This window comes from Pleuronectes platessa, chromosome 10, assembly GCF_947347685.1.
Source record: "Pleuronectes platessa chromosome 10, fPlePla1.1, whole genome shotgun sequence".
In the NCBI taxonomy this organism is placed as follows: Eukaryota; Metazoa; Chordata; class Actinopteri; order Pleuronectiformes; family Pleuronectidae; genus Pleuronectes; species Pleuronectes platessa.
Window position 1 is genome coordinate 3,141,208 of NC_070635.1, and position 18,260 is coordinate 3,159,467.

General features: G+C 47.7%; 1 protein-coding gene across 1 annotated transcript in view; it reads left to right on the forward strand.

Annotated features, from left to right (window-relative positions):
• LOC128449761 (DNA-binding protein SATB1) overlaps positions 1-18,260 on the forward strand; it is a 53,989-nt gene that overhangs the window by 16,942 nt on the left and 18,787 nt on the right. Inside the window, exons 5-10 of the mRNA XM_053433058.1 lie at positions 1,701-1,824; positions 7,551-7,662; positions 8,720-8,797; positions 12,224-12,723; positions 15,032-15,244; positions 18,028-18,099. Of these exons, the coding sequence (XP_053289033.1) occupies positions 1,701-1,824; positions 7,551-7,662; positions 8,720-8,797; positions 12,224-12,723; positions 15,032-15,244; positions 18,028-18,099 (1,099 nt within the window). The remainder of the gene's footprint in view (positions 1-1,700; positions 1,825-7,550; positions 7,663-8,719; positions 8,798-12,223; positions 12,724-15,031; positions 15,245-18,027; positions 18,100-18,260) is intronic.

The window sequence follows — 18,260 nt, forward strand, 5'->3', positions numbered from 1 at the left end:
ACGAGCAGATGTTAGCTTCGGGAACGTTCCACGCTTTCCCTCTTCTTCTATCCCGGCGCTACCTCCTCGCTCGTAACGTTTCCCCGACGCCGCCAACTGACAGATTTACGGACACGGGTTTTTACCGGAAAGTAATGCAGCGATACATAGGTCTCTCTCTCTCTCTCTCTCTCTCTCACACGTGGAGTGCAAACCGGGCGCTCGACTCGGTCGCCCAATACCGCGTAAAATATATTTTTCATTTCTAAGCTGAACGGAGCTGAACTCCAGTAGCACTACCTCACAGCAAAACCAATGTATCCATTTGATACATAAATCTATTTGGATTTTTTGCTGCATATTGTTGTCAGTATTGTTATTGTTTTGTATTTGCTTCCCCCCCCACCACCCCACCATCCCTCCAATTCCCCCCCCCCCCCAAACCCCCGACCGCTGCAGAACTCTAGCCAGTAACACCTTAAATTGTTTTGCCGAGCACAACGAGCCAGGAAGGTAGAGGTAACACGAAATAATAGTCGCCACATGCAGCTAATGTATAATTCATGCATCAATCCAGCAGATGTGTTGTATAAAGTAATTAACTAATCAGAACAATCAGGAGAGAGAGAACGAGAGAGAGAGAGAGAGAGAGAGAGAGAGAGGGAGAGAATATGAAAGAGAGGGGGGAGAGAGCGAGGCAGGCACAGAGAGAGAGAGAGAGAGAGAGAGCAATCTCCAGATGCATCTGCTTGATGCACCAAATGAAATCTGTCTGTCTTGGAGAAGCGCTTGCAGCAGGGAGGGCGAGCAAGGGCCCTGTGTGTGTTCAGACTCTCGTTCTCTTTCTGGTTTTCCTCTCTCTCTCTCTCTCTCTCTCTCTGTCCGCCGCTCTCCACCTATCTGATCCAGGGATTTACCCATAATTCATCAATAAAACAGGGCCGCGCCAACAACCCCAATTGTGTTACACCCTTTGTGTCGAGGAGGATTCGGAAGCGGAGCGCTTCATTGGTCGACGGTTCGATCGACGGAAAAATTAATCATTTTTGATTTCACTCGATTTATAACGTTGATTAATTGCGGAAATAAACGTTGAAAACATAAAACGTTCACTGGTTCCTTATGGGAGGAGATTTGCAGCATTTTTATTGTCATCTCTGGGATTGTGATTGTTGTTGTAATTTAGCATTTTTCAATTTGGGTTTTTTGATAACTTGTGATTTGTTTCTATTTTTGTGACGTTTAATGGACTAAACTGATTTACAGGAAGAACTAATTAGCTGAATAATTAATTTGCAAAATTCAAAATTCAGCACTTGATGTTTTTGTACATTGATAAAAGACATGTCTTCCTTTTTTTTTCTGTTCATCATTTTAAATTATTTGTATCTGTTTGACCACATTGAGTGAGAAGAGGAAATTATATTGCAGGTCAGATTTATTTGCAGAATTAAAGATGTTATAATCGTGTTTCTCACTTTCTGAGGAACATCCAAACACACAGTCAGGTTAAATGATTTGTTTATTTTATCATTTGATTTGAGAGAGCATCTGGGCTGCTGGCTTTCCTTCTCTGTCTCCGTCTCCTCATCTGAATTGTCTCTCATTCTCTCCCCTTCTCTCTGCATCCCTCTCTCTCTCCTCCTCCCTCTTGCCTCCCCCTATATCTCCTCCTTCCCCGCACACCCCTATGTCTCCTCTCTCTCTCTCTCTCTCCACAGTTGTCCTAAGCTGGAGGACCTGCCACCTGAGCAATGGAGCCACTCTACAGTAAGAAACGCCCTCAAGGAGTTACTCAAAGACATGAATCAGAGCTCTCTGGCTAAAGAATGTCCCTTATCACAGGTGCTGAAGCCCAGTCTGCTTATTAAAAACAAAAAGACAAAAGCCCAACCCCACTGCCTTGCTACATTAACACACTACAGAACAAACCCTGTCGCCATCACCTCTGTCTTCTATCCTGTACTTTATCAAATGCCCTGAGTTTGATTCAAGGGGGGGGGAGAGAATCCACATAGAAAATCCAAATCAATGGCTATTGTCTATTGTTTGCTGCATGATTTCTGTTTGGGGTTTTTTGTACTGCCCCTCACACACACACACACACACACACACGCACACGCACACGCACAAAGATTAGTGGGCAACGGCAGCCAAAAAGCAGAGGTGTTGTTGAACGTATGGTTATTGTTAGATAAACATTGGCCGGGACCCAGAATGATCTGGATTGTTTTTGTTCCTTTTTTTCCCGATTTGGTTCATTCTCAACATTTCATTGCATCAGACCACGGCAGATATGTGCGTTCACATGTTAGGTGTTATATTCTGTTATTTTTCTGTGTGTGTGTGTGTGTGTGTGTCGGCTGGGAAGGTTGGATAGAAAGCACTAGCTCAGATATTGTATTAACAGGCGGTGTAGTCAGTATATCATCAGAGGCAGCTCTGGAGTGAATGGAATGAAACGGCAGTATATCTCTCACAGGGGCCAATAATGTGTGTATGTCTGAGTGTGTGTGTGACTGTGTGTGCTTCTGTGTGTGTTTGCTTTGACTGTGTTTGTGAAACGTATATCAACTTACAGGACAAACTGTATATCTGAGAGTGTAGCCGGTGTGAGTGTGTGTGTTCAGATCCGAGCCCGTGCGTAGGAGCCGTCGGTCTGAAGCCAGCTCTCCTCCCAGGCCACCGTATGGTCACCTGGAGACCCTCGTTTGCAGCGTGTGTGTGTGTGTACGTGTGAGCGGCTGCTGTGTGTGTCTGTCTCTGTGTGTGTGTGTTTGTGTTTGTGTGTTTAGCCGGGCATGAGCAGTGCGCTGATGATGTAAAGAGTCCCTGGGTGGCGTTCAGGCGGAGCCCAGCCCGGTCTGGTAATCACCCTGTTTACGGTCCATATGTGAAGACGGCTCAGAAGAGAGCACACGCGAGCTCTGAGGATCACACACAGACACGCACACCCCTCCTCAGACACACATTTGCTATTTTCACATACACACAAGTCTCAAATTAAACCGAAGATTGTTTCCGCTCTCCAGCGAGGACGAAACCCGGTCCTGGAAATATCCTGAACCGAGTCTGTTTCTGACAGTTTGGTCCACGACTCAAATCTAAATTTACCGCCATGCATGAATTTCATCTTTGGGATATTTTGCCCCTTTTATTTATAATCGTATGATCTGTTTTTTACATCAGCAAACGTCAAAGCAATAATCCAGTTTCTCCGATTTGAAACTGGCAGCTTTGCTCTGTTGCTACCTCACAGCCTGATGATCCACTTGTATCTGTGTGTGTGCCTTGTTCAAACATGGCCGCCATGATGCTGTTTGACATCTGTTACTCTGCGGGGTGTCGTGTGGCCCGGCTGCACCCGGGGCGCGGCGGCGTGCTCCTCCCGAACCCGAACGCTTCCTGAGGCTGGTCGTCACATTCGAGGGGTTTGACCCCCCCGGCCCTGTGAGGTCTACTTCTGTTGTTTTCTGAGTTTCCTCCGAGGGACCAAAGAAGTGAAATGAGTGGGAGGGAGGGAGGTGGGGAAAGGGGGGAGGAAAGGGGGGGTGTTGCAGGGGGGGGAACAGAGGATTGGCACCTTTTTAGGATTAGTGTTTCCTTGATATTCTGCAGCGTAATCCCGAAGCCCAAACGAGAGGTTAACAGATGAGAGAATTACAGTGAGTGAGTGAAAGAGAATTAGCCCACCTCCGAACAGGGCTCCGAACAGAGAGAGAGAGAGGGAGAGGAGGGGCAGCCGAGCAGAGAGGGGCGGGCGGCGGAGGGGGTGGGGGGGGTATTTTGTGAAACGCCGCTTTTGTCCCGCGCCTTGTCAAACATTTAGTTTCATTCTTTTGTCGTGGCGAGTCGTGCCTTGTGTGTGTTTGTCCTACGAATGACACGAGGTGGGAAATTATATTTATCGATGCCCTTTTGGCCGGAGGAGCTGATTCTGACCCGGGCAAACGTGAAGCTCACTTAAAGATTCTCAGTTTCCAGCTCAGAGAGAAAAATTAAAATAGAATCAAACTTCCCCTGATTCTTGATCTGATTCTTGATCTGATTCTGGATCTGATTCTGGATCTGATTCTGGATCTGATTCTAGATCTGATTCTGGATCTGCCTCCGGCTGCCGAACAGGCTCAGTCTTTTCCTTCTTGCTCTCTACCGAGCTCGGCAAACCCCCTTGCCCATCTTCTCAGAAACTATGGCAACAAACGAGATTCCCTCCACCTCACCCCACTCCTCTCCCAGTGCCACCACCACCTCGTCTTGCCCCCCCCGCGTTCACTCTCACTGGGCGGCCCCTGATGCACCAGCTGCTGCGTTGCGTAGCAGCGAATAGTCATCAAAATGCCATCTTTGCAGGCCTTCACCACCTCAGCTGCCATAGGCACAACCTGGCTGCCAGTGTGTGTGTCTGTGTGCACGTGTGTGTGTGTGTGTGTTACATTGAAGGGAGAGAGAGAGAGGGGGGGGTCACCCCACTTGAGGTGGATATGCGCCATAATTGAGCTGTGTTAGATGTTGGCGAGAGACGAGGCACAGTGTTGCAAATGGGATGCACGTTTTCCCCAGCTGATTCAAGACATCAGGCTAAGTCGGAATGTGTGTCTTCGTGTGTGTGTGTTTGTGTACGTGCGTGTGTGTGTGTGTTTTTGTGTTTATTGACAAGTGTGCATTCGTTTAACTGCACCAAGTGTGTGTTATCTGCAGGGGTTGTGCTCGGTGTGTGTTTGCATTTGCCGGTGTATGCACCACTTTCTAACGCTGGCAGCTGGGTGCCCACACAGTACCTGCCTGCTGCACCACTACTCTCTGACACACACACACACACACACACACACACGTACACTCACCCACTCTCCTTTCTCTCTCTCTTCCTGTCTCCCATGATGGGGTGTAGAGTAGATGTTGGGGACCGATAGTAGCCCAGTGCCACTTCCTGGTCTTGCTGATAAGCTCTCTGTGCTGCAGATGGCTATCACTTAAAGGGTCCACTCTCACACACACACACACCCCCCACACACACACACACACACACATGAAAACACAGAGCCATGCTACCTGTTGACAAGCCCTAGCACAGTCCTCCTGCTGGCACCGCAGTGGCAGCAGAGACTCTGGTTATTTGCTTGATTTCACTTAGTGCGGATGAATGTGTGTGTGGCGGAGCACAGGGGAGAGAGAACAGGAGTGTGTGTGTGTGTGTGTGTCTGTGTGTGTGTGTGTGTGTGTGTGTGTGTGTGTGTGTGTGCATTGTTTCGTTCACACATACACGCCGGGGCCCCCTGTGAGAGGTAGAGTGATGTATTGAGGGAGAGGGCTGATTAATGAGGAGCGTTTATTAGAACATCTGTGTCAAAGATGGCGGAGAAAGAGGGAGCGAGGGAGATAGAGAAAGAGATGGGGAAGGAGAGAGGGAGAGAGAGAGAGAGGCACACCATCTTCTGCAGGCCTCTTGTTTGTTGCCTGGAGCTGCTTTAGCCCAGATATACTGTAAATAAAACATGGCAGGCAGGAGGAGAGGAGTTCATTACCCCCTCCACTTAAAGGAGAACTCTCCTCACTTCAGATTCGTGGGTTCCTCATGGATCTTCCACTTGGGTGTTGGCTCTCACAACCTGGTTCAACAGGAATTTGTGGTTTAGTGCTTTTACCAATCACCATCCCCAAATATTCACGTTTTGGTTCCACAGGCAGTAAATCAAAAGCTGAACCTCGTGTCCATGTGGCTTTAGTGCATCTTGAGTTCTCCTTTTAAAACTGTTGCACTTGCTGTTTCCTAATGTTTGCACGAGTCCAAAAGAAGCAGCCGCAGCCTCGAGCGTAGCAGCCTGACCCCATTAGAGGAGCAGTTCCTTCATCTTAACCCCCGACGTGAACTCCATCAGGCTCTTCATTGAACTGAGGCCTTTTTAATGCACCTATAAAAGCCTGCTCTGCTTTACAGTGCAGGTTCACGTGCAAACCTCTTCATCACGACAGCACAAATTCACACCCGGTCCCCAACGTGACTCCTCTCGCGCCTCGCTTTCCTATATTTGACTTCACAACAAATTAGGAAGCAGCTGAGTGGGTGTGACAAGAAGCAGCCGAGCTGACTCCACCTGGTGCGAGCGGGTACCACCAGAGTCAGGGGAGGATTTGATGGTTTACACGTATAAGTATTAACAGATAAGGGAATACTTCCTCGTTGTATTTTTGTTTTTTTCTCTTATTTGCATTTTAATACTTGGGCACTTAGAGTTGTCACCTTGCACAGTCATTGTCTTTGGGAGCTCTGGCTTCTATGTTTGGTGTTGTTGGCCCCAGAAGTCAGTTTCAGATGAGCCGTCGCATGAAGCTGGTGAAAATGGTGCTTTTAGCTTTTAACTGAAGTGAGAATTGTCCATCTTCCTCCTCCCGGCTCCTCTTTTACGAACTACACAAGATTGTGTTGTGTTGTGGGTCAGCGAGTGTTGCCATCACGTATGATGCATACAGTTTTCACAGAGGGGCGGGGGGGGGGGGTCAGAAGTTCAAAGGTCAGTGAGACGAGACTTCCTGCCGCCCTGCGTTTTGTTGTATGAGACGCTGGAGCCCGAGAACCAGTATCATCCAGTTCAACCTGTTCATTGTGCTCCCACCACCAAGCTGCTCTGCCAGAAGGTTTCCCCCCTGCCATCCTTTCCGAGTGCATATATTACACAAAAATGATAAAGATGGCATACCTGTAATTTGAAAACAGATGGTATGGTTCTTTTGAATATTTATAACAATCAAAAACAATTTCTCCTGCACCAACCGCACTATTCGCCCGGAGGCCGCCAAGGTGTTAAAACATTCATTTTAATGAAACTGGAAGGAGGCGGGGGGGGGGGAGAAAACACAAAAGCTGTGTTTTTTCTCAGGCGAAAGGAGGATGGTTGAAGTGAAGGTAGAGAGGGCAAAGAGTCGGGTGTAGAGGGAGGGATGGGCGTAGAGCGACATGCACAGAGCGGCCCTCAATCTGCTTGAAGTCGTTGTCTTTAACAGATTGTATAAATACAGAGCTGAATAAATATAAAAGGGAGGTTTATCTGTTTACATCACCCGACTCCCCAGATGCTGATATTCAATAAGCTGTTATCTTCCTCTTTTCTTTTTGTGAAGGTAAATATCTCTGCTGCCGTCTGCTCTCCATGTCTCACACACAAACACACACACACACACACACACACACACACACACACACACGTAGGAACTCAGTTGACCTCGCGCTCTGAAACACACACACAAAAAAACAACAACCTTCAAACAAACTCAACGGCATTTGATAAAAAAAGACCAGATAAAGCCTTGTTTGATTTAATTTGTTTTACCTTTAGAGGACGATATGGGAAATTTCTGCATGTCTGACGCTTTTTCAGTTTTCTGTGTGTTTCCTCTCTCTCCACTGCCGGGTGCTGCCACGTCCCCCGATCTTTTATTTGTTTTGACAAGCTACAGTGTTACTGCATGTTTCACAAGCTTTAATATTATGTCTGTATTTTTTCCACAATGAGAAATCCAAAGTCCCTCTCTCATTCTCTCTCCCTCTCTCTCAATCAATCTCTCTCTTTCAGAGTATGATTTCCTCCATTGTGAACAGCACTTACTATGCAAATGTGTCGGCGGCGAAGTGTCAGGAATTTGGGCGCTGGTATAAACATTTCAAGAAGACAAAAGATATGATGGGTAAGCAAAACGGAGGGGCGCAAAGTATGGCGCTCACACTTTTGTCTCTTTGCACACACACACACACACACACACACACACACACACACACACACACACCAGTCACCATTACAATATGTGCTCTAACCAGCCGCCTCTTTGTCTTCCTGCTGCTGCACGAGGCAGAAATACATTTTTATCTTGTTATCTAATAATTCAGGATGGCTCAGTTGAACACGGTGTTATCTTTAATTTATCCCTTATTGTTCTAACCAGCACCGACGCTGGAATCAAGCTGAGGCCTGTTTTTTTTTGTAACTCTTGTGTTTTCCGTGAACAAAAAAAAAGCAGCGATGGCTTCAACCGGCCAACGCCTAGTCCGAAATTCAATTATGTTTCCTTATCAAGCCTCATAACAAAGCATTCTTTATGGTATCTGAAAAAAAATTCCCCTTTGACCTGCCAGGAAATGAGGTTATATGACGCCAGTATCACCCCTGCTGCAGATAGGAGTCCCATATTTATAATGTTTTTCTGATTAAGCAGATCACCCCCATGTTACAGAGCTCCTAACACACTTTAATCTTCAGATATTAGCTCGAAACAATCTGTTAAACAATCTTTGTTTAGTTTTGTACTTTTCCAGTGTGTTGCCGCTTGCAGCGATGACACACGAGATGTGATATCCAGAATGTTCTCACGGCGTCCATGCAAATAGCGCGTTGTGATCACATCTTATCTGATGTTTTTGTTTTTTTTCTTCCTCTGTTAACGCTGGGAACACGATTTACTTCAGACCTGCTGTACTCGTGTATTCTCCTGCATACTCCCACACTTTTTCTGTCACAATAGCTTTTTTATTTTTTTATTTAAATCTGTTTTTTTATGTTCCTCACAAGTGGGACTTGCCCTGTCGTGTTACTGCTGGAGTGGATGAGAGCTAATAGAAGTAGAAAAAACCTTAACCTGGTGTTTCTTTTCCTCACACGTCTACTCTCTCTGCTGTGTGTTTGTGTGTTTGTTTGTGTGTGTGTTTGTGTGTGTGTGCATGTGCGTGACCTGCCATCCAACTGTGCAGGCATGCGCCAACCCTCCCAGCTTGAGGGCTACCTGGGTACGTGTGTCCTCCGTGAGAGCCCGCGTGCCAATGCATTAGGTATGTCACAACACGGCCACACAAACACACACAAACACACACCTACACACTGAAACACTCTTGTTTTTTTCACTTTGGAGGACAGTGCAATGGCATAGATGAATTTCCTGGAGGCTTTCTGCAAACCTTAAACAGAACCACTCAAGCCTGGATGTTATTTTCTCACCCTTTGTGAGAAGCAACATTTCTTCCTCGATCCCTCTGTGCTCTGTATTAAATATCCAGATCTCAACTATAATCTTATTTTTAATCCTAAATCTCAGACGCTGCTTTAAAGCCACGTTTAAATAAAAAATAACTGTTTGCTTGTAGTCTAGAATTAAACATTTTCTCAATCTATAATTTAACTTAGAGTGAAGCTTTTGAATCATCCGTGCTGGTCACACCCTTCACATGAAAGGTTCCTTTTAAACACTGTCTGAATCTACCTCGGCTAGTTCAGCATTGGGACGTGTTTAAAGTTGTTAGCCTAGCTTAGTTGATTACTTGTGTGTTTGGGTTTGACATTCAATAAACCAATCTGAGTGCCATCTCCCATTCCCCCTTTAAAAACAACGACTTTATATAAAGGCAGATTTGCAAGATCCTAAGAAAGTGTTTTTCGGTATACGTGCATTCTTCATTCGGCTATTTACGCAAATACTATTATAATCTTGATAATTCACTCGTGGAAAAACGGGGAATTGACTTTCTACAACTGACTTCAGAACAGGTTTTTCTTTCCCAATGGGCTCTTATATAGGATAATTTAATGTTTAAACATACTGGGCCCTGAATGGCACCGTGTGAAATTAGCAAAAGACCAAGTGGACAAAACAAGGCTGACAATCCTTTCTCAACTGGAGTAACCCTGAATCTGTCCCCCCCCCCCCCCCCCGCCCCCCCCCTTGACTAGGAAACAAAAGCCTGACCTGCTACACTGGTGATTGTAATGTGTTGTTGTATCGTTCCATCCGAGGACGTCAGCGACCGATAAGAAGGAAACACTCTGCACACGGAGGCAGTGATAACAGTTCAAGATGTGCTTACACACAAACTCCAGGCGCTCCTCGTGTCATGTGAGCCAAACCTCAGACACACACCAAAAAAAAAAAACCTTGGCACACGAGCATCAGGTGCCCAACACAACACAACACAACACACACCCGCGGCAACTCCTCGAACCTCAATATTCATGACGAGCTGCTGTCTGCTCGTGGCCGCGAATGGCAGGAGGAGCAAGTGCTGCAGAAATGCCAAGTATGAAGGCCGGGCGGGGGTGTGTGTGTGTGTGTGTGTGTGTGGGGGGGGGGGGGGGGGTTGCCGAGGTCGTCCCTTGGTGGTTTGGCCGCAGCGTCACTTGTGACTCTTGCATTTACTTCGCCACTTTGCGTGTTTGAGCCTGAAGTCGAGGGGAGCGAGTACCTGGTCCTGGCAGACCCCCCCCCCCCCCCCCCCCCCCCCCAGGTGCTTGCAGGCCCCCCCCGCCCCCCCCGGTGCTGTGCCAGCTGTAGGGGCTGCAGCCGGCCGCCAGCGTGTTGTTGTTTCTTTTTGACGTGGCAGGGACGCCAACACGGGAGAGGGAGTTAGGTCACTTTGTGTGTGTCTCCCTCTCTCTCTCTCTCTCTCTCCCTCACTCACTCCCTCTCTCTCACTCACTGTCACATACAAGCGCACACTGCCTCCCTCCCCTCAGCCCACATCCCATTCCCATTGTGTGTTTAATCCGGGGCTCTTTTGTGGCAGGATTCCACATGAGGACTCCCGCTTCTGTGGCAGCCCCTTTTCTCCCAGGGCCTGCCATGCTCCTCTGTCACCCCTTCTCTTTTCAATTTGCAGAAATGCCTCCGTGTGCCTGTGTGTTTGTGTGTCGTGAGCATGCCCCCCAGCAGTCTGTGCGAGCAAGGGATATGCACACACACACACACACACACACTGACACACACAATAAATGCACACATTCACATATGAGTGAATAGGCGCGCCATACCATCAGAGCCAGGGAATGCCAGGGATTATGGGAAGAGATGTGATTATTACCAAGATTTTTTTTTGTTTTGTTTCTTTCCCACCCCCCCACCCCAACGCACCCCACCCCATCCACCCACACCCCCCCCCCCCCCCCCCCCCCCCCCCCCCCCCCCCTCCTGCATCATTTGTTTTTCGACAAACGCTCAATAGACCCGTCTTGGCCGGGCGTTTTGTGCTTTGCTGACAGTTTAGAAACAGGCAGCTCAAAAACACACGATTATTGTGGGTATTTTTGGAAAACATCCATGCACTTAATCTTTCATCTGCTAAAAAATGCAGTTTATTGAAGAGATCCCCCCCCCACACCCACCCCCCACCCCCCCCCCCCCCCCAACCCTCGTAGCAGCCATTTACACTTTTTCACAATCTCATCCGCTGCTGCTCTGTGGAACGTGGAGGCCACAGAACACTTCTGAGGTGTTAATGTTGCCCTCCCTGTGAATCCTCACTCGCTGCCCCCCTCACGCGCTCCCTCGACTCGGTGCACGCAAACATAAGAAGTCCCGGCATATGTGGATTCCTTCAAGAAAACCTCAAAACATTCAGCTGCTCCTTTCACGCTCCTCTCCCTTCGCTGTGGGTAGCACTTTGAATGTTAAAATCATTGTTTTCGTTTTCTCTGAGCACATAATTTAGACCGGTGTTAAAATATTCCCCGGCAGCCATTATGGTATTAAAGATTCCCAAAGCCAGAGATGCCGCTAAAATCTCTTAAACGCCATTAAATGACGGCACAGTGTTTTTTTTTTATTTAAGTCCGTTCCGTTCGGGTTTCACACCACATCCTCTGATGTTCTCCTCCCGTCTCCGCTCGCTGCTCCCTACATTTATATTTAGACCACCCTCCCCTAAAAGTGTCATGTTGTCGGGCTCGTGTTCCTTATTTTAGAATTAAGGATGTAAAGAGAGAATCTGATTTATCAGCATTGCTCCTCTGTGGATACACACTCTCTCACACACACACACACATACACATTAATCCTGTTCTTATACACACACACACACACACTCTCTCCACTGTTTTGCCAAGATTTCTTTTTCTTTGCTCGTGATGAGGCCAGACGTTCTGAACTTAATTTCCAAGGCATGGGTTGTGGGAGACACAGGTCAAACACAATGAGGCCTCTTTATCTGCGTTGACATCTTTTTTTTAACTGGTCGTTGGCGGATCCACTGGAATGTTTGCTGACCCGCTAACACTCACTCACATCTGATCTGATACAGAGGAGATCTGTTGCATTCATTCGTCTGATTAGACACAATTTCCATTTGAGTTATGGTCATGATTCTGAGATTAAAGTGTCACATTTTTCAGATTGACCAGCACATGTCATTCAGCTGTTTTCCTCTCTTTCCACTGTGTTTTCTTTGTGATGTTGAAAGTTGACATGAATATTTTATCGTCTGTCTTTCCAGCTGAGATGGACGGCCTGGCTGACCTGTCCCCCCCCAGCTCCAACCACAACCACAATCACCTGGGCTTCTCCCAGCAGCAGCAGCCCATCCCCGGCAGCACGGCGGAACAGACCCCCTCCTCGCCGGTGCCGCCGCTGCCTCACGCTCCCCCATCACACGGTGGTCAGGCAGGAGGCCGGCAGCCCCAGATCCCCGGCATGCACCACCCGGGCCTGGTGTCCACGCCCATCAGCCCCCAGCTGGTCAACCAGCAGCTGGTGATGGCACAGATCCTCAACCAGCAGTATGCAGTGAACCGGCTGCTGGCCCAGCAGTCCCTGTCCCAGCAGTACCTCAACCACCCACCAGTCAACCGCAACTCCCACAACAAGCCCCTGGAGCCCCAGTTGGGCTCCAACACCGAGGTGTCCATGGAGATCTACCAGTGGGTGAGGGACGAGCTGAAGCGAGCCGGCATCTCTCAGGCCGTCTTCGCCCGCGTGGCTTTCAACAGAACCCAGGTGAGGGGGGGGGGGGGGCAGATGGGCTGGAGTAAAGCTCCCACTGTAAACCGAAAGAAATGAAAAACCACAATAATTGTCATTTCAACTTATCGTCTTTATGTCAATTATGAGTCTGATTCCCTTCATGTGCCTTTGATAAGGAAGCTTTAGTTCAGCAGCTGATTGAGACCCAGTTTCTTCAGATAAGGAAATTAGATCAGAAGTTGCAGGTCAATGGAACCAGGCTTGTCCTGGACCTCAGTGATGAATACAGCGACTTTCCATACTTCTAAACTTGACTTGTATAATCATAAAACATATTTGCTACATAATCTCAGGTTGACTGATGATTGAATTTATTTTTTAATGCAATTTTATCATAATTTAATTTTTTAATCTACAATTTAATACTCCCGGTCTGACGCAAAACATTCACAAGGTAGTAAAATGTTTCACGTCCGAAAAAAATAAATTACCTTTTAAAATCCCCTGAAAGAGGAACTTCCTGTCACCTGATGCATCCTGGGAAACTAGAAAGTACGTCCTGCTTTGTCTTCTAACAAGTCGGCGTTGAGATGAAACTCTTTCTCTCCGTGACTGAAACTAAACAGCTCATTAAACACTTAAACTAAGAACAGCCCGACGTTGGAATCTGTCTGTTTCCACGTCTCATATCTCATTCATAATCATCATTCATACGCACCTCTACTGTACTTGAAGGCAGCTGGCAGCCGGCCATGTGAGGGACCCAGGCTCGGTCATGGCGTGCGCTCTCTGTGCCAGAATCTGTGGTCTCACTTCGGAGTCGGAGGCCTCACACACACACACACACACACACACCGAACACACACACAGACAGACACACACAGAGGACGGTGATAATGGCTCAAGATGTACAGTGTGTATTAGAGGGGGATGAAGGGAGGTGACAGCAAACCTCATTAAGACTCCATTCACTCTGAAGTCGCCGTGTATGAAAGAAGAAGACAAAAAAGAAACAGAAACCGATAAGAATCAATTAGAATTAGAATGTACAGGAACCCCCCCTGAAGAGGAAGCCTGTGTGTGTGTGTGTCTGTGTGTCTGTGTGTGTGTGTGTCTGTGTCTTTGTGTGTGTGTGTCTTATCTGTGTCTGATATGAGGAATTAGCCCAATGTGCCGTCGGAGAGTTCGCCTTCGGAGGATCATTTATTAGACGTGTGTTTTCTCCACGAGCTTGAGTTAATAAAGGAAAAGGAGGTGGTGTTGGGGGGGGGTGCTCGTGGTGGAGGAGTGGAAGGAGATCGACCACAGAGATAGACCAACATGAGTGGATGGCAAAGAACGATAAGAAGACTGCAGACGCCAACGGAACCGCCACACGTGCCACAAAACCAGAAAAAGAGAAACGCCACAAATCCATCACCGTGAATACTTGTGCACCTGAAGTCTTCCTCCTCCTCTTCCTCCTCCTCCTCCTCCTCCTCCTCCTCCTCCTCCTCCTCCTCCTCCTCAGACTCAGACTGATCTGTTCACACTCGTCTGGAAACCACACACCCGCATGACACACGTATAGCAGCTTACACTTTAATAGCCTAATGACATCGAGCACATATTTGCAGCTTGACTCACTTTCCAAGAGGGGAAGGGAAGAAAAAAAAAAGAAACTAGAAATAAAAAAAATAATTAAAAGCATGTTTTCTCCATCACCTTGTTTTATTACCAAATCACACCTATTGATGGTGAGAGAAGCGGAGTGATGGTTCGCTCAGTGTGTGGCCAGGAGCTGATGAAAAGGCCCAATCACACGTCTCTGATAATGGAGTCGTCTCCGTCTCCGTAATGATTGGAATTGAGCGCCATTGAAAAGTAAACAGAGGATCCTCTGATTGCCCCGCGCCCGATGCAAGACTCCCCCGAGCTGCAGGCGAGTCTCAGCGGCTCTGATCCGATGCGGCGCCGAGGACGAGTCCGAGATCTGAAACACGACTTCGCCCAGTTGTCCTGAGCTCAGACCTTTCTGTGGTGGAGCTCTGTAGAGTCTCCAGGATTTGGACGAGGAGGGGGAAATCAATTAAAAAGCCGGACTCCACCTGCATCCACAGAGAAAAACACCACTGGACTACATGTTGAGTCCCTAAGAGGTTTTATTAGTTTTCTGTTTAAGTGGGTGTAAGAGCGCCGCTTCTCCAGAGTCATTAGAGTCTCCATCTACACTCATGCCCCTCTTCTGCCGTCTTGTGTAAGAAGCCACTGATGTGATTACTCTCCGTCTTGTTTTCTGCCTCTGAAACCAAACTGTTCCACTCACTGGGAGCACTGGTTTCCTCTTTTCTGCTTTCTTCAGGGCTTGCTGTCTGAGATCCTGCGCAAGGAGGAGGACCCGAAGACGGCGTCCCAGTCGCTGCTGGTCAACCTGAGGGCCATGCAGAACTTCCTGCAGCTGCAGGAGATTGAGCGCGACCGCATCTATCAGGACGAGAGGGAGCGCAGCCTGACCGCCGCCTCCGCCATGGGCGCCGCGCCGCTCATCAGCACGCCGCCCAGCCGCCCTGTGCAGGTACCACAGGTTTGATTCCTCTCCGTGCATGTTCTCCTGTGGGTTTTCAGAGTTTTCCAGTTTTCTTATTATCTTAGAGCCAGAGCTGATCAATTGGCAGAACCATACATTAGTTTCTTTCCTTCTTCTCCTGAGTCCAGCGTCGTGTGTTGTGTGTCCACTGAGGCTTTCAGATCAGCTGTGTTCAGTTGTGGAACGATACTTTGGCGATTGTACTTTGTCAGTCTGCGAGATACGGTTGTCGTATCAGCTGCTGAGTGTACACACGGTTAGTTTATACTGGTGTTGTGTGTTCACCACTGCGGTGGGTCAATCAATTCATGGTCAGTCAATCAACCAGCTCCATACACTTTTACACATTAAAACTTCTTTATAAAAACCCCAGTTCCCAGTCTGGTTATCCACTTGTACTGTGAAAACATTTGTGTTGTTTTATTTTTCCCATTGAAGGTTAATGAGATAACGTCTCCCTCCAGAGGAACGAGACTTTTAAACGTAACACACTGAAACAAAACTCACAGTTCTTGTCGTTTAAATGTCTGAAAAGAAAAGTAGAATTCTATAGAAACTATCCCTTGACTTGAATGTGGATTAGAAAACATGTAAGTGGATCATCAGCGGCTATTCTCCAAATATCACATAACAACACGTGTGAGTGGAATCAGTCCTGAGACGCACTCGTTAGCACACTGTGTGTTTACATGTGACGATCGGAAGTCTGCGCTCACACACACACACACACACACACACACACACACACACACACACACACACACACACACACACCGCCCTCGCACATTGTTCAGCTCCGTGCCTCACATTCCCTCGTGTGAGTTTCCAACCTGTCTGGAAAACATGTGGAATATCAACTCTCTCCCCCCGTCTGGAGTTCATCCTTTACATTTCCCCCCTGCATGTTAATGAGCTCTGCTTCCCCCCCCCCCCCCCCCCCCCCCCCGCACACACCAGGTGAGAACGCTGCACAAACGATGGGTAATTTTTTGTGCTAATTTTGACCTTTTCTGGAGCATTAACAACCGCTCCCATCTCAAAAAAAAAAAATAAAGCTCACTCGGTGATGACAAGCTCTGTGAAAGATCAAACATCATTTAGTCAGCGCCTCTTTAAAATCACTGTGAATCTCTGTCCCTGGGTTTAAAGGTATGTGGGGAACTTCTATACCAGTTGAGCCTGTTTGAGCTGCAGTCAGCTGAGTCGAGGAGGTGAGGACGGTGGACAAAGGTGTCCTCTGTCCCCTCCTCTGTCCCCTCCTCTGCTGGAGACACAGGAGCACCAGGCCCAGCAGCTCCCCTGCAGTCGCACACAACCGGAGAGTCTCATTCTGAGGCGGCAGAGCTGAACTTACAGCCGAGGCCACTTTGCAGTTCACAGCCCATCTTTACAATCAGAGGTTGTGCTAATGCAGGACATTATTCAGAGTGAGAGAGTGGAACTGTGCACAGGAATGAATAACCCAGTGTTAATGCTTTTATTAACATCCCAGTGGCGGAGGTAGGGGATCTGGAGTTACTACTTTTTTTAAAAAACTTTTTAAATAATCCCATCTGGTGATCCTCCCTCGCCCTGCACACAGCAGATCTGAGACCAGCTCACAGATCTGAAACAAATTCAAGCTGCACAATAAACGACGCTGCATGGAGAAGAATCCATTTCAAGAAGGATCCACCCCCCCCCCCCTCCAGAGGCCTCTGGTTTGTGTTATTGTATATCCTGTCGGCACATAAGTTCAGAACCTGGAGGCCTGATTTAGCCCTTACCTGTATGACTTTACCCCATTAACATTTATCATGTCAGACATTCATCATGTCAGACCTGTTTCCCGCACAAGGCGGGTTCTCACGCGCACACACACACACCCACAAACACACACACTCACACACCCACACACCTGGCCATCTGCCAGCCTCTCCTATGGAGCAATGCGGTGTGAATTTAAGCACATAAATCAGCCAGGGTGGCAATTGAGCTGGAGACAGAGGAGGCTTTTTATTGGCCTCATAAAAACAGATGCAGAGGTATGTTTCTCTCACGTGTACTGATCGGGTCGGCTTTACCCCCCCCCCCCCCCCCCCAAAGCCAGTTAGTGCACGTCCCGGCCTTAACAATTAGCTCGACATGGTAACCTACCGGCTCAGAGCGACAAGCCCACGTCGAGCCGTCGTAAAAAAACTGGATGAAAGGGCCGCGGGAATCGAACCGACATTCCTCCCTCACCGCAAAACGTTAGGATTCTGTGATTGACTCGAACACATGAAGGGTTTTCATATCAGGAGTCTAGACAAATACTTGAATATATATGTTTTTTTTGATCAGCGGCTCCATCACCAGTTCGTTGCTGTTGGTGTTATTATGGTTTTATTTGCATTCCATGTTCTCCTACCCAGCCCCGTGGAAGTCTCCTTTCAGAAGAGCCCTCGTGTGAAATGATTCATATGCTAATGCATCGTGGGTAACGCTTTTATTAGGATACTTGTTACGTTGTGAAAGGATTTTTGTCAAGATGCAACAAGACGCTCAATGAAGATGATTTGATTTCATTTAGACTTGCATTTATTTTTTAATCACCAGCTTGACACGTGAATAATAATAACATCTCATACAACACGGTTTAAGTGTTTCTCAGAGAAATAGCCGCGGTGCCGTGCGGCGCTGTGATCTGCGTGTGCGTGGCTGTTTGTGCTTTTGCCAGATTTATTTTTCTTTTCGTGATGTGAGTCTGAACAAATATGGTTGTGTTGTTTTTTTCCCGACGCATGCAGCAGCCCCGGAGGGAAGACTGCAACAGCGTGAGGCCCGAGGACTGGAATCCCCGGATCCCTGTGGGCATTTCCCCTGTGAGCAGATAACTCCATAACCCCCCCACCACCCCCCCACCCCACCTTTCACCAATCTGAATTTACACATTTTAACAGATCATACACATTCTGGCGATCATCATTTCCCAACATGCAATTCCTGTTTTGTGAATCATTAAAAAGAGCAAAACGTGATGTCA